Source organism: Hipposideros armiger, unplaced genomic scaffold, assembly GCF_001890085.2.
Source record: "Hipposideros armiger isolate ML-2016 unplaced genomic scaffold, ASM189008v1 scaffold_126, whole genome shotgun sequence".
Classification (NCBI taxonomy): domain Eukaryota; kingdom Metazoa; phylum Chordata; class Mammalia; order Chiroptera; family Hipposideridae; genus Hipposideros; species Hipposideros armiger.
In genome coordinates, this window is record NW_017731476.1 from 802,034 (window position 1) to 813,630 (window position 11,597).

The following is an 11,597-nucleotide window of genomic DNA, read 5'->3' on the forward strand; positions in this document are numbered from 1 at the left end:
ATACCTTCTTTCATTAAAAATACAAATCCCACTTTTCATATATAGTCCTTTTCTTTCGTCCTTATTGTTTTTCAGTAGTTTTGTAAAAAACCTTTTTTGGAGGGTAATAATTTCAATGTTATTAGTTTAAGTGTTATTTTCTCAATTTCAAAACCTTACAAATTTGGTCTAGAAAAGAAATGATGCAAGGCAGTTGTTATGGAGTAATTAAGCCTTCCTCCTAGAGGAACTGCCTGTGCATCCCATTAAAGGAATATAATCTCCTTCTACATAAACAGAATAATAATGCAGTAAGATTCCCCACATTTTTGCTGAAGAGGACTGCTCTACATCGAGTCAGCAAAATAAAGATGTGAAAGATGGGATAACTTATAAACTGATGGCAGAGCTCTAAATATCCTGGAAGCCACGACCAGTCCCCAGTCCTGCAAGTCATTATAAGAAACGGGAAAGCTCTTTTAGATAAAGATGACTGCCTGCTGACAAATCTGAAAAGACAGGCTGCAAAGTACGAGCATATCAGAGAGGGATCCCAGCCTGGCTGGAGGCGGTAGCCCTGTGTGTAAGGGACAGGAAGGGTGTCATTCTCAGATTGGTCTCTTCAGCCGGCTACACACACAACAGTTTTGTTTGCCCAACTGGTGTGAAACTGGCTGTCAGACATGGTGGGTCATTTCACAGCAAGAAATACAGGGTGTAAATGGGCCAGCATATACCTGCACACATAGAACCAGATAAGTGACAAATAAGAGGTTATCAAACTGACATGTATTTCCTATTTTCAGTATATGTCATGCATGCCCTCTATTTTGCATTTTATAAAATTATTCTTATTTACATATAGATACATCTGTCATCTATAAATTACAGATAGAATTAGAGATATATATCATCCATTTGTCAATACTGACAAATACAGATAATATGTAGATTTTCTGTTTCAGTACATGTTAATCATACCTCGCCAGTGGTCCGTCACCACAGTTTGAGAAACAAGAAGTTACAGGACATCTCTCGGTAGTGGGAGAAAGTTCTGGGGGTGGGGGGGAGGGGCGGGGGAAGGGTCCCATGGCTGCTTATTCCCCGTTCCCTCAGCATCAGTGCTTGTAGTTCCATGCAGTTAATTGATGCTTCTTATTCTAGGTGTTTTGGTATTTTCTCTGTGGTTCATTTGTGTTCTTAGCTCTTCTTCCAACTTTTTAAACTATTTGTAATCTTTGCTTTCTTGTGAAAACTAGGAAGCAGGCAGTTGTGAACTGTTTATCATATATTAGCAAACTTAAAATGCATTCCACAATTTTTGGAAGGGTATTATTTTTCATGATAAACATTTCTTATATAAAAATCAAAATGCCAAAAGTGGATCAACTTATGTTTGGCGTTCAGTTAGAAAATTAATTTAGATATTCAGTGACTATCTGTTATTTGGTTTAACTTAGTACAAAGTTTGATTTTATTTGCATTTATTTAAATTACTTGTTTTTAACAAGTATGCTTGGATTAGACATTACACAACTAACCATCACTTTAACTTATTTCCTTGCTGACAAGTTCTGTAAATGAGATATGAACTTATTTGATTTTAAGTAAACCTAGGTAAAGTAAAAGTATTATGCTAATAATTCTAAAGCCGTGCCTGTTTTAATTAAACCAACAACCTGGCACTAATGTGAATATTGAGTATTTTTTCTGAAATTCATTTGGGTTAGTTTATGTTTCTGAGAGTATACTTAATTTATATAAATGCTTGATTTTTTTTAAAGCTCATTAAATAGAGTTCTTTACAAATCAACTTTGATAATACCATCCAAAGGTAGAAAAATATCACACACATATATAGACATAAAGGTAGACACAGACCAATTTTTAAAACTATCAGCCATGTCTCCGGCATAAAACTCAAAAGAATAGTTGGATCCAAATTGTGTTTCTGGCGGATGGAGTAAGTTAAGGTTACCTGCTCAGATGGCCAGAGTTTTATATGAAAGATTTTTTAAAATTTGCATGGTGTAAGGATCCTTTTTAGAGCTGTTTCTGGAGTTATTTTATCGTTTTGAAGCTTCTGCATATCAACCAAAGGATGCATTTCATTGTCTCTGAGAGGCTTGGAGTTCTCTCTTTTAAGGGTACTTACCCTTAAGGTGGATTTACTTAAAACAAAGGTTCTCCGGAATGGCCATTGCAATTCCAAACAGAAAGAGTACTCATTGGGAAGGACATGTCGTTATACAAATGGAAAGGATGAAGCCTTTAAATAGATCACAAATGAAGTCAGAGGGCTCACAAAGGGAGGGAGCTCAGCACCACACAGATTGACCTAACGGAAAGGAGAAAGACCACTCGTGGGAGTGGAGAACACAGAAGGCTCAAGTGGGCACTGCACTAGTTCCTTAGAGGTTTGTCTCCTTTGGATCCCACTTCTGACACCATATAGTGTGTCAGAAATAAACCTCAAAAATAAAACAGCCAGTTATTTTACCAGCAGAATGGGTTTATTTGGGAATAGCAGAGAATTGCAATTTGGGGCTAGCAAATTGTAGCAAGCTACAGGCATGTCTGGAGAGACAAAGGGAAGGGAAGCTTTTGTTAAGTTTTAGGAGGAAACTGGGGAGGATTTTTCTTTTTAATTTTATTGGGTAACAGTGTAATTTTTTCCAGGACCCATCAGCTCCAAGTCAAATAGTTGTCCTTCAATCTAGTTGTGGAGGGTGCAGCTCAGCTCCAAGTCCAGTCACCATTTTCAGTCTAGTTGTGGAGGGCACAGCTCACCATCCCATGTGGGTATGAACTGGCAACCTTGTTAAGAGCACGTGCTCTAACCAACTGAGCCATCCGGCCGTGGGGAGGATGTTTTTAACTGAAGTTTATTGGAGAACAAGAATTCGAGGTTGTGGCAGTTTCCCATTGGCTGCAGGTGGTGGTTAGGTCATAGTTGCTGGGGCAGAGCAAGATCTTCTTTTTCTTAATAGCAGGAGATGAAATTCCTATGTGAAAAATCACCTCCCATGTCAAAATAATTCTTACCTTTGTGCTGGTTGTGTAGGCTGCACCGAGTAGTGCGTGTATGAGAGTTCCCCCTTCAGGGCTCCCCAATGCCATTTTCAGTGAGGTTTCCTGTATTTGTTTTCACAATGCGCACGACAGGTGCTGTGTGGATCACCAGGCAGAGTCATATTTGGAGTTGAGGGAGAGTGTTTAACCTGCGTGTATCCATTCTTGCCTGTGGTAATTATCTCATGACACTTATTCTCTTACCAGTCTGTTCACCATTTTAGTCTTGATTAAGTCCAAGGCACCTAACCTGAGGGTACATTTCATCTTCTCTGTGGACTCGTTTCTGGTGGATAGAAGCAGAACAGAGGGGAAAAAACTGAGCAGGCAACTGGATGCCTAACAGTAAAAAGGAAAAAATAAAAGAAAGAAAAGGATATAGAAATGGAGATACACAGAGAGAGATACAGAGAGAGAGAGATTGATAACTCAGTCAAGAGACTGTATTCCTTTAGCAAGATGTCTGTGTTGCTGTCCTCCGAATACCTGTACGATTTCTTCCGCTTCCCCTATGTTCCCTCTTACTCTGCTTTGTCCTCAGACAAGTCATAACCTGCAGCTTCATCTTGATTTGCAGCCAAAGTGATCATCCATCAGACACTCAGCGTCTTGGAAGACATCGTGGAGAACGTCTCCGGGGAATCCACCAAGTCCCGGCAGATCTGCTACCACTCGCTGCAGGAATCCGTTCAGGTCTCCCTGGCCCTCTTCCCAGCTTTTATTCATCAGTCAGGTAGGCGCGGCTGCAGGCAGGCCTCATTGGTGGAGGGGGATGGCGAGGCCAGAGGGGCTGCTTAGCTCTGCAGAGCACACCCAGTCGGCAGGGCCGGCCGTGACCCTGATGGCTGAGGGCAGTGAGGCTTCTTTGGGGCCTGGGGCCAGGGCCCCTGGAACTTTCATATGGGCCTCACACCTGTGTCAGGTGGCCCTGTCTCCCTTGGGGCCTCTTGCCTCGTTTTCATTTTTAAAGCTTTGCCTTCTCGGGAATGGGGCATAAGTGGATGTGAGGAATGGGGCCTTATCCAGGAGAGGAAAGAACTTCTTTTGATAAGTGCCTCTCATTTATTTGCAATGACAAGGTGGCTCTTGCTGAGATGGTCCCCCCCACCCCGCCATGTCACTGTCACTAGCTTTCTGGAGGCACATGCCTGGCTCTCCTGAGAGCATTTACAGTCGTCGTCTTGTTAGTCTTACGAGAAGAATATCAGGAACTTCTCAGTCAGCCCGAATCCACTGGTTGCCTCTTGTAAGCCGAGTTTGTGTGGCGAGAGCCCAAATATACTGTACAAGACGGTTGTTTAGATCTGGAAGTGGAACCGCATTTAACTCAGTCAATAATTTCTGCAATTAATGCATTTCATGGACCAGGGCCATGCAATCCGAATGTGCCTTCATTATCCACTTTTAGCCACTTAACCCTGACTTAATCCCAACTGCAGGGATTATTGGTCAGAGAGAGAAATGGCTAAAGCACTCAGGTGTTGACCCAATTGAACTGTTCCATCGTGTGCGCCCAAAATGGTCCATCTGCAGTGAAAACAGCGTCGCTGAGGCCAGGCTGTGAGGGAGGCATCATTTCCCCCAGCGAGGCTTCCTGCCCCTGAGCCGGTTTCTCTGCGGGTCCCTAATCATTCCCCACTCTCCCTGGCTCTGAGGGGGATGGGGACATTTCTTCCAGCAGGGAGCCTGAGAGACGGTAGTGCAGGTGGCAGGAGAACGTCCATTGAACGGGATTCTGTTCATCGCTGTGCGCATGTGCCTGATCCTGTGCTTTGTCCCTTTGTTTAGATGTGACTGATGAGATGCTGAGCTTTTTCCTCACTTTGTTTCGAGGCCTTAGAGTCCAGATGGGTGTGCCTTTCACTGAGCAGATCATACAGACTTTCCTCAATATGTTTACCAGGTAACCACACACCGGCTGGCTGCCCCTGGTTTTCAGAGTTCAAGTGAGAAGGAGTGGGTCCTGGCTACAAAGTGGGGGGCCTTTTGTTCCCTGTCTTCACTTGCCACCGTGTTGGTTTTTGTGCTCGTCCCAGAGAAGCACATCCTGGCTACTGTGTGGTCTCTCTCGTCTGCAGGGAACAGCTGGCCGAGAGCATCCTCCACGAAGGCAGCACTGGCTGCCGGGTGGTGGAGAAGTTCCTGAAGATCCTGCAGGTGGTGGTCCAGGAGCCCGGGCAGGTGTTCAAGCCCTTCCTGCCCAGCATCATCTCCCTGTGCATGGAGCAGGTTTACCCCATCATCGCCGAGGTATGGGGGCCAGGGGGTTCCGTGCCACCTCCCATCTGGCTGGGCGGGGAGAGATTGAAATAGCAAGGGACATGGTTTGTGTTTTAAAGCTAATTTGTTAGTTGTTCCATTTCTTTTGTAAATGATTTTTTTCCAAGAAAGACGGCCTTTAGCTTGGCACAGTCTTTTTATGCTGGTTGAGTTTATTAGAATCAGTCCAGTGGGAGTGTGCAGGCTAATGTCACAAGGTTGGTTGGTAAATGAGATCCGTCTCCCACAGCAAAGTGTATAACTTTAGGTGAATATATGATTTTTCTGCAGCAAACAGTTTAACAAATGCCCTTCCCTCCTAAGAACATTCTGGATCTCAAGGATACGAGGCAAGTTCTCAGAATGATTCAAAGCTTTCCTTTTTATAGGAAGCTCTTTGTTCTTCTTAAAAAACAGACAGACACTCAGCATGACGAGGTCCAGAATAAGTGTAGACTTAACTAAATTTTATGTAAAGGTATGCAAATACGAGCCAACCTTTTTAACTGCCCACACCGAGGCCTCAATGAGCCCTGGTGCTTTGCATCATTAAACACCTGTGGGCTCTGTAAGGATTCGGCCGTGGGAGCTTGTGCCTTCAGGTCTTGGTCTCATCTTAGGCTGAATTAAATATCTGCACTTACGATTTTGAATTCTACAGGGACAGCTGGAATAATGTGATCTGTCATACTTTGCAGTGACTTGGAGATTTTTGGTCAAATTAGAAAATAATGTTGAGCCTACCTTCCTCTTCCCTCCTCATCCCAGAACCACATCTGCTGGTGAGAGAGGAGACGGGCTCAGAGAGCAGTTAGCCCTGCGCACCGCCTCCTCCCGGAGGCCCTCAGACGCGCCTTTCTGTGGTTCCTAAGTGCCCCTTACACTCCTTTTCTAGAGACGCAGAGGTGCTTTAAGCCTCCAAGGTCGCGTAAGATCATGAGGTTAGCCAGATGGCGCTGTTTTCCTGGAAAAAGGGGCAGCAGAACCCAGACGAGGTGACAGGTCACATCAGCTGTTTTCTGAACAGAAAATCCATATTCCTAATTGTTCTTCCATTTAGTGGCCCTTTCTTAGCTCAAGAGGCTGAGTGCTTCCACCAGAAAAAGGGCCTCTGGCGCTGACCCAGGCTCTCCGTCTCAGACGTGGCCCGTCTCTTGCCAGTATTCCTGGTGTGAACTGCCCCCCACAGGGCTGGCAGGACAGGAGTGAGGGTGGGACGCTGCACTCCAGCCTCTGTCACTCCGGGCCTGTCTCTGAGGGGCTCCCCGAGCCGCAGAAGGGGAGGCCTGAAGGCCTGTGTGTGTCTCCACAGCGCCCCTCCCCTGACGTGAAGGCTGAGCTGTTTGAGCTCCTCTTCCGGACGCTCCATCACAACTGGCGGTTCTTCTTCAAGTCCAGTGTGCTGGCCAGCGTGCAGAGGGGCGTCACCGAGGAGCACATGGAGAACGAGCCTCAGTTCAGTGCCGTCATGCAGGTACCGTGGCAGAGCCTGGTGACCCAGGACCAGCCGGTCCTTAGCCAGGACACCGCCTGGGTCCGTTGACTGTCCCTTGGTTTGCTTCTCTGGCACGTGGCCCCTCTTCCTCTAATGTGGCCACTGCAACAGGGATGATCTCCTAAGTCCTGCAGCCTTAGCTCTGAAGCTCAGCCCTCCCTCTCAGTACCTGTGGAGCTAGGTGACTTCTTGGGATCTCAGTCTCTTTATCAGCAGAGTGGGGCTAGTACTGTTTACTTCATGGGGTCGTGTGGTTAAATGAGCGCAGACGTGCACGTGCCCGAGAAATGTCCATCCCTGTGCTTTAGCGAGTGTGTCCCCAAGTGGAAGGACCCTGCCTGTGTTAGTCACCCGGGGCCCTCCTTAACTGGAAGCCACCTGAACTGGAGTGCCTGGGATGGGGGTTTAGAGGGCAGTGAGCTGCTGGGAGGAGCCTACCCTGTGAGTCAGTGCCCCCTTTCAGAGCAGGTGTGACTGTCACACCCTAGGGCTACCTGGGGCTGATCACGCCTTGCAGGGGAAAACTGAGGTGACCTTCAATCCCCAGGATGTTTGTGTCCCCTTCCAGCTGCCCTGTGTGGCCTGCACTCAGCTGTGTGAATTTTGTGTTATAACTCCAGGTGGAAGTAGAAAGTTTTTGTTGTTGTTGTTGTTTGTTTGTTTTTTTAAAGATTTTATTGGGGAATTGAGGGAGGGGAACAGACAAGTTGCTGTCCTTTTGTTCTTCAGTCTAGTTGTGGAGGATGTTGCTTCACTGGCCCAAGTTGGCACCATCATTGCGCTCTTCCCGGGTGAGGCAGATCGGTTGCCGGCCATTGGACGGCTGCTCACGGCAGCTCTCGGCAGCTCACGCTGGCTGCCAGCTACTCACGGTAGCTCATGGCAACCCACTGCAGCAGGGGCTGCACCCTACGCCGTCGCCAGCGACTCACAGCAGCCCAGCTCCAGGTCAAGCTGTTGCTCACCATCTTAGCTGTAGCGGGCGCAGCGTCACTGGCCCTCATGTGGGATCCGAACCAGGTTCCTGCTGCTCAGAGCTGGCGTCCCAAGCCAGCTCTTAACCAATGCACCACTCAGCCGTCCCTCTCGTTGTTTTTATAGTGCGTGGTTTTTCTCACGGGGAAGCAAGGGGGCGTATCTTCCTTCCCTTCAATTCCCCACTGATGCCCGCATGTACACATGCATACACATACTCTTGTGTGGACATTCCACCCATTACGTGACCTGTAAGAGGTGCACCTATAGGGACAGTAAATGAGTGGTGATGGCCCAGGGCCGGGGGAGCACTGACCATAGGGGCTGCGGGAACTTTCTGAGGAGCTGGAGGTGTCTGTGCCTTGATGATGAGGGAGGTTTAGATGACCCGCTGTGTCGGTGAGAATTCTCTCATGCTGAATTTTACTCTGTGTTATACTTCAGTAAACCCGACTTTAAAAACAGAAATGAATGAGAACCATCGGGCAGCGTGGAGATGCCATCACTGCCGCAGGGGTTATGAGATCTTCTTGTAGCTCAGGAGCCCTGCACACCACTGGGTTTCCATTCCGTGGGCCTCCCCTACTCTCCGGCCCCTGTCGGAGCCGGGCTCTTTGTGGGGTTTTTTTTGGGGGGAAGGGAGGTCTTTTTGCCTTTCAACTAATAACTTTTACAGCCCAGAAATGCAAAGCAGTTTGAAAATTTGCCATTGCTTAGCTCCAACGCAGAGGCAGCCAGTTGTGAAGGAGCCTCTGGTGATTTGGTTAGGAGAGGGCGGCTTAGCGGGGTGCATGTGGCTGGCTTGAGGGGCGGCCACGGGGTTTGACTAGTCATTAGCTTCTGACTTCAGAGATAGGTCCCATGAAGGGGTCCAGAATTTTATCACAGAAGGTGTGGGATGAGACCAAGAGAAGTGAGGCCCAGTGGGGAGGCCTTGGGAGCCCAAGTCACACAGGAGCTTTCCGAAGATGTGACTTGACAGGTGACCCATGGCCCCACCATCAGCTTGAGCCGTCGTGGAGTGGGGGCTCCTCCAGTGTGGCAGGGTGCCCAGGAGGGCGTGGTCTGAGGGTCGCAGTGCTGCTCATAGATGACGGTCGTCTTTCCCTGGATAGGCTTTCGGTCAGTCCTTCCTTCAGCCTGACATCCACCTGTTTAAACAAAATCTCTTCTACCTGGAGACGCTTAATACCAAGCAGAAGCTGTACCACAAGGTAAGAGCCCATCAGAAGGCGTCCTTCCCCGGCTGAGTCCCCGCTTCGCGTGGGGGGCGGTCCTGGACCCTGCTTGAACCTCCGTGACCCGGCGTGGCCCGGTGTGAACCTCCGTGACCGTGCGTCATCCTGCATGGCCCAGCCGTCACTCCCTGCTGTCTGTCTGCAGAAGCTCTTCCGGACCACCATGCTCTTCCAGTTCGTGAACGTGCTGCTGCAGGTCCTGGTTCACCGGTCGCACGACCTCCTGCAGGAGGAGATTGGCATTGCCGTGTACAACATGGCCTCCGTGGACTTTGATGGCTTCTTCGCAGTCTTCCTCCCTGAGTTCCTGAGCAGCTGTGATGGTGTGGATGCCAACCAGAAAAACGTGCTAGGGCGGAATTTCAAGATGGATCGGGTGAGGAGAGAGCAACCCGGCTACCGGGAGGACAGGCGTGGGCCTGGCCCTGCTCTGTGAGGGGAGTGGGCTGCCTCTGCGTGTGCTCTGGGCCCCTAGCGGCCCTGGGGCAGCTCGAGCAGTTCCTGGATGGAGGGTCTGTGCTTTCCCCAGCGCCTGTGTCCTTCATCTCAGCCATGGGGCCCCCGCAGCCCAGCTGCTTTGTCTGGGCTTCTTGGTGGACACTGTACCCCACTGAGCACACCTCTGACTGGGCCCGGCCTCTGGTTCCTATGGGCCGTTAGCCACTGCAGCCTGAACTTGCCTGTGGGCTGAGAAGATGGGTGTTGGTAGCTGCTTCTCTGGGCCCCAGTCTTAGACATAGACCTGGTTCTTCCCTGACCATCCCCTGCCCAGCTCGAGTGGCCCAACCTGCTGCCAGGTCCTGGGAGGAGCCCTCAGTGCTCACCCTCCTGCCGCCCACCCGCCCACCTGGGAAAGTCTGGTGGACTGTCCCCTCCTATGCCGCGCTGTGGCTGGGATCCGGGGTGGTGACAACTGAAGCTGTCGTGTCTGGACCTCACGGCGCCCTGCGTTTCCTGTCCTGGGGCCTCCTTCCTGTAGTTGTTAGGTCACTGCATGCTGGTCCATCCATCGGCTGCCTCTCTGGAATTGTTCCTGTGAGAGAAGCTGGTTTTGTCTGTCGGCTCCTCATACTTGATGAAACGGACCCTCTTTCGCCCACATCCCTGTGGTGCTCCCGACTCAGCTCCTGAGCCTGTGGCCCGTCCATGGCCTTACTCAGTCCCCACATCATGCAGCTCATGCTGGAGCAGACTGCCGCCTCCTACTTATCTCAGCTGTGCTGGGTTCAGGGCAGTTATTCCGTAGACTCAGCTCCTGTTTTCCTTTGTCTTGACATTTTTCTTTCCTCGCACTTACCTTCTTGTCTCTTGAGCTTCTTGAAGTTCACTTCAGCCACTTGGGTATTTTTTCTTTTTCTGGAGGCCAGATCCTAATATCTAATGATCAGTTTCTACTGACGTCATTATCAGTCAGCTTCTTGGTGTCAAGTTGGTCTCCAAATCCAGTCATGCATCAGAGCACCTGGGTGCTTATGAAACATACAGACATGGAGCCGCATGTCCCGGGTCCCACCAGGAAGCTCAGGCTCAGCATTTGGGGGCCAGATGTGACCGCCTTCCCGGAGTCTTGCTGGGCAGACACGTCCGTGCCTCTGTGGACTGCACTAGGCTTTGCGAAGTGTGGGTCCTGTTGTTATCCCATTTCTCGGGTGAACCCAGGCCCAGAGAGGGCAGCAGTCCCCGGGGGGGCGCCTGGAGGCAGGCCAGGCCTGGTCGTGTGGCCCCACAAGCAGCTTGCTGAGCAGGCTGTTCTGGTAGCTTGGGAGGACACACTGACCTTCCAGCTGGGCCAGGAAACGGCGGGCTCTTGGGGCCTTTTGGGCCCAGGCTGGCTTGGCACTGCATTTTGGAGAGGAGTGCAGGTTAGCCAGATAGTGGGGGATGGGGGAGAGCTGTTTATGAGCCTCCCCCGTCACTGGGGCTTCAGAAGTGATCCCATTGGCGCTACCAGCCAGTCAGAGAACTGGTTCACCCTGTGACACATGACTCCACAGCTGGCCCTACAGTTCGGAGTCCAGTAATCACAAACGAAAGCTGAGGACGCGGGCCTTGGGCGGGTGGTCTCGTGGTGCTGCGTGGTGGTTTGGGGTTCCATCTGCGAGGGGCGCCCTCCATTCGCAGTCTGTGGCTCAGTAGGCAAGTGGTGGGTGCGTGTGGGCTGTTGCTGGCATGCCTCTGTTGAGTGGGCTGCCTGGAGGCATCTGTGGACACAGCGCGGCTGGCTGTAGGGAGGGAGAGAGGCACACTGGCAGCCACGCCGGGGCTCACCTCCTTCCCTCCTGTCTCATAACCTGGGGCGAGTTTCCTGAGCTCTCTGCTTCACCACCTTCATCCTTAAAGTGGTGGTGCTAACAGAGCCACGCGGTAGGCGTGTGGTAGGGACGACAGCGTGAGGGTGGGAGGTGGGAGTCCCCGGGCGGAGGTGGCCCTGGCGCCCCTGGGCAGATACGAGCCGCGTCCTTTCCCCCACAACGCCTTTGCTCACACGTGTGGGAAAGGAGTGGGAGCCGCATGTCAGTTGTGGGACGTGCTCGCTGGTCTCTGGAACACACTCAGAGGGCCATGCAGGGGGTGGGTGG

At 50.4% G+C, this 11,597-nt stretch overlaps 1 protein-coding gene across 1 annotated transcript in view; it reads left to right on the plus strand.

Moving 5' to 3' along the window:
* Positions 1 to 11,582, plus strand: part of XPO6 (exportin 6) — a 108,119-nt gene extending 96,537 nt beyond the window's left edge. The window contains exons 18-23 of the mRNA XM_019648687.1: positions 3,629 to 3,784; positions 4,840 to 4,954; positions 5,130 to 5,301; positions 6,623 to 6,784; positions 8,896 to 8,994; positions 9,164 to 11,582. Coding sequence (XP_019504232.1) covers positions 3,629 to 3,784; positions 4,840 to 4,954; positions 5,130 to 5,301; positions 6,623 to 6,784; positions 8,896 to 8,994; positions 9,164 to 9,454 — 995 coding nt within the window. The 3' untranslated portion in view covers positions 9,455 to 11,582. The remainder of the gene's footprint in view (positions 1 to 3,628; positions 3,785 to 4,839; positions 4,955 to 5,129; positions 5,302 to 6,622; positions 6,785 to 8,895; positions 8,995 to 9,163) is intronic.
* The last annotated feature ends 15 nt before the right edge of the window (positions 11,583 to 11,597 follow it).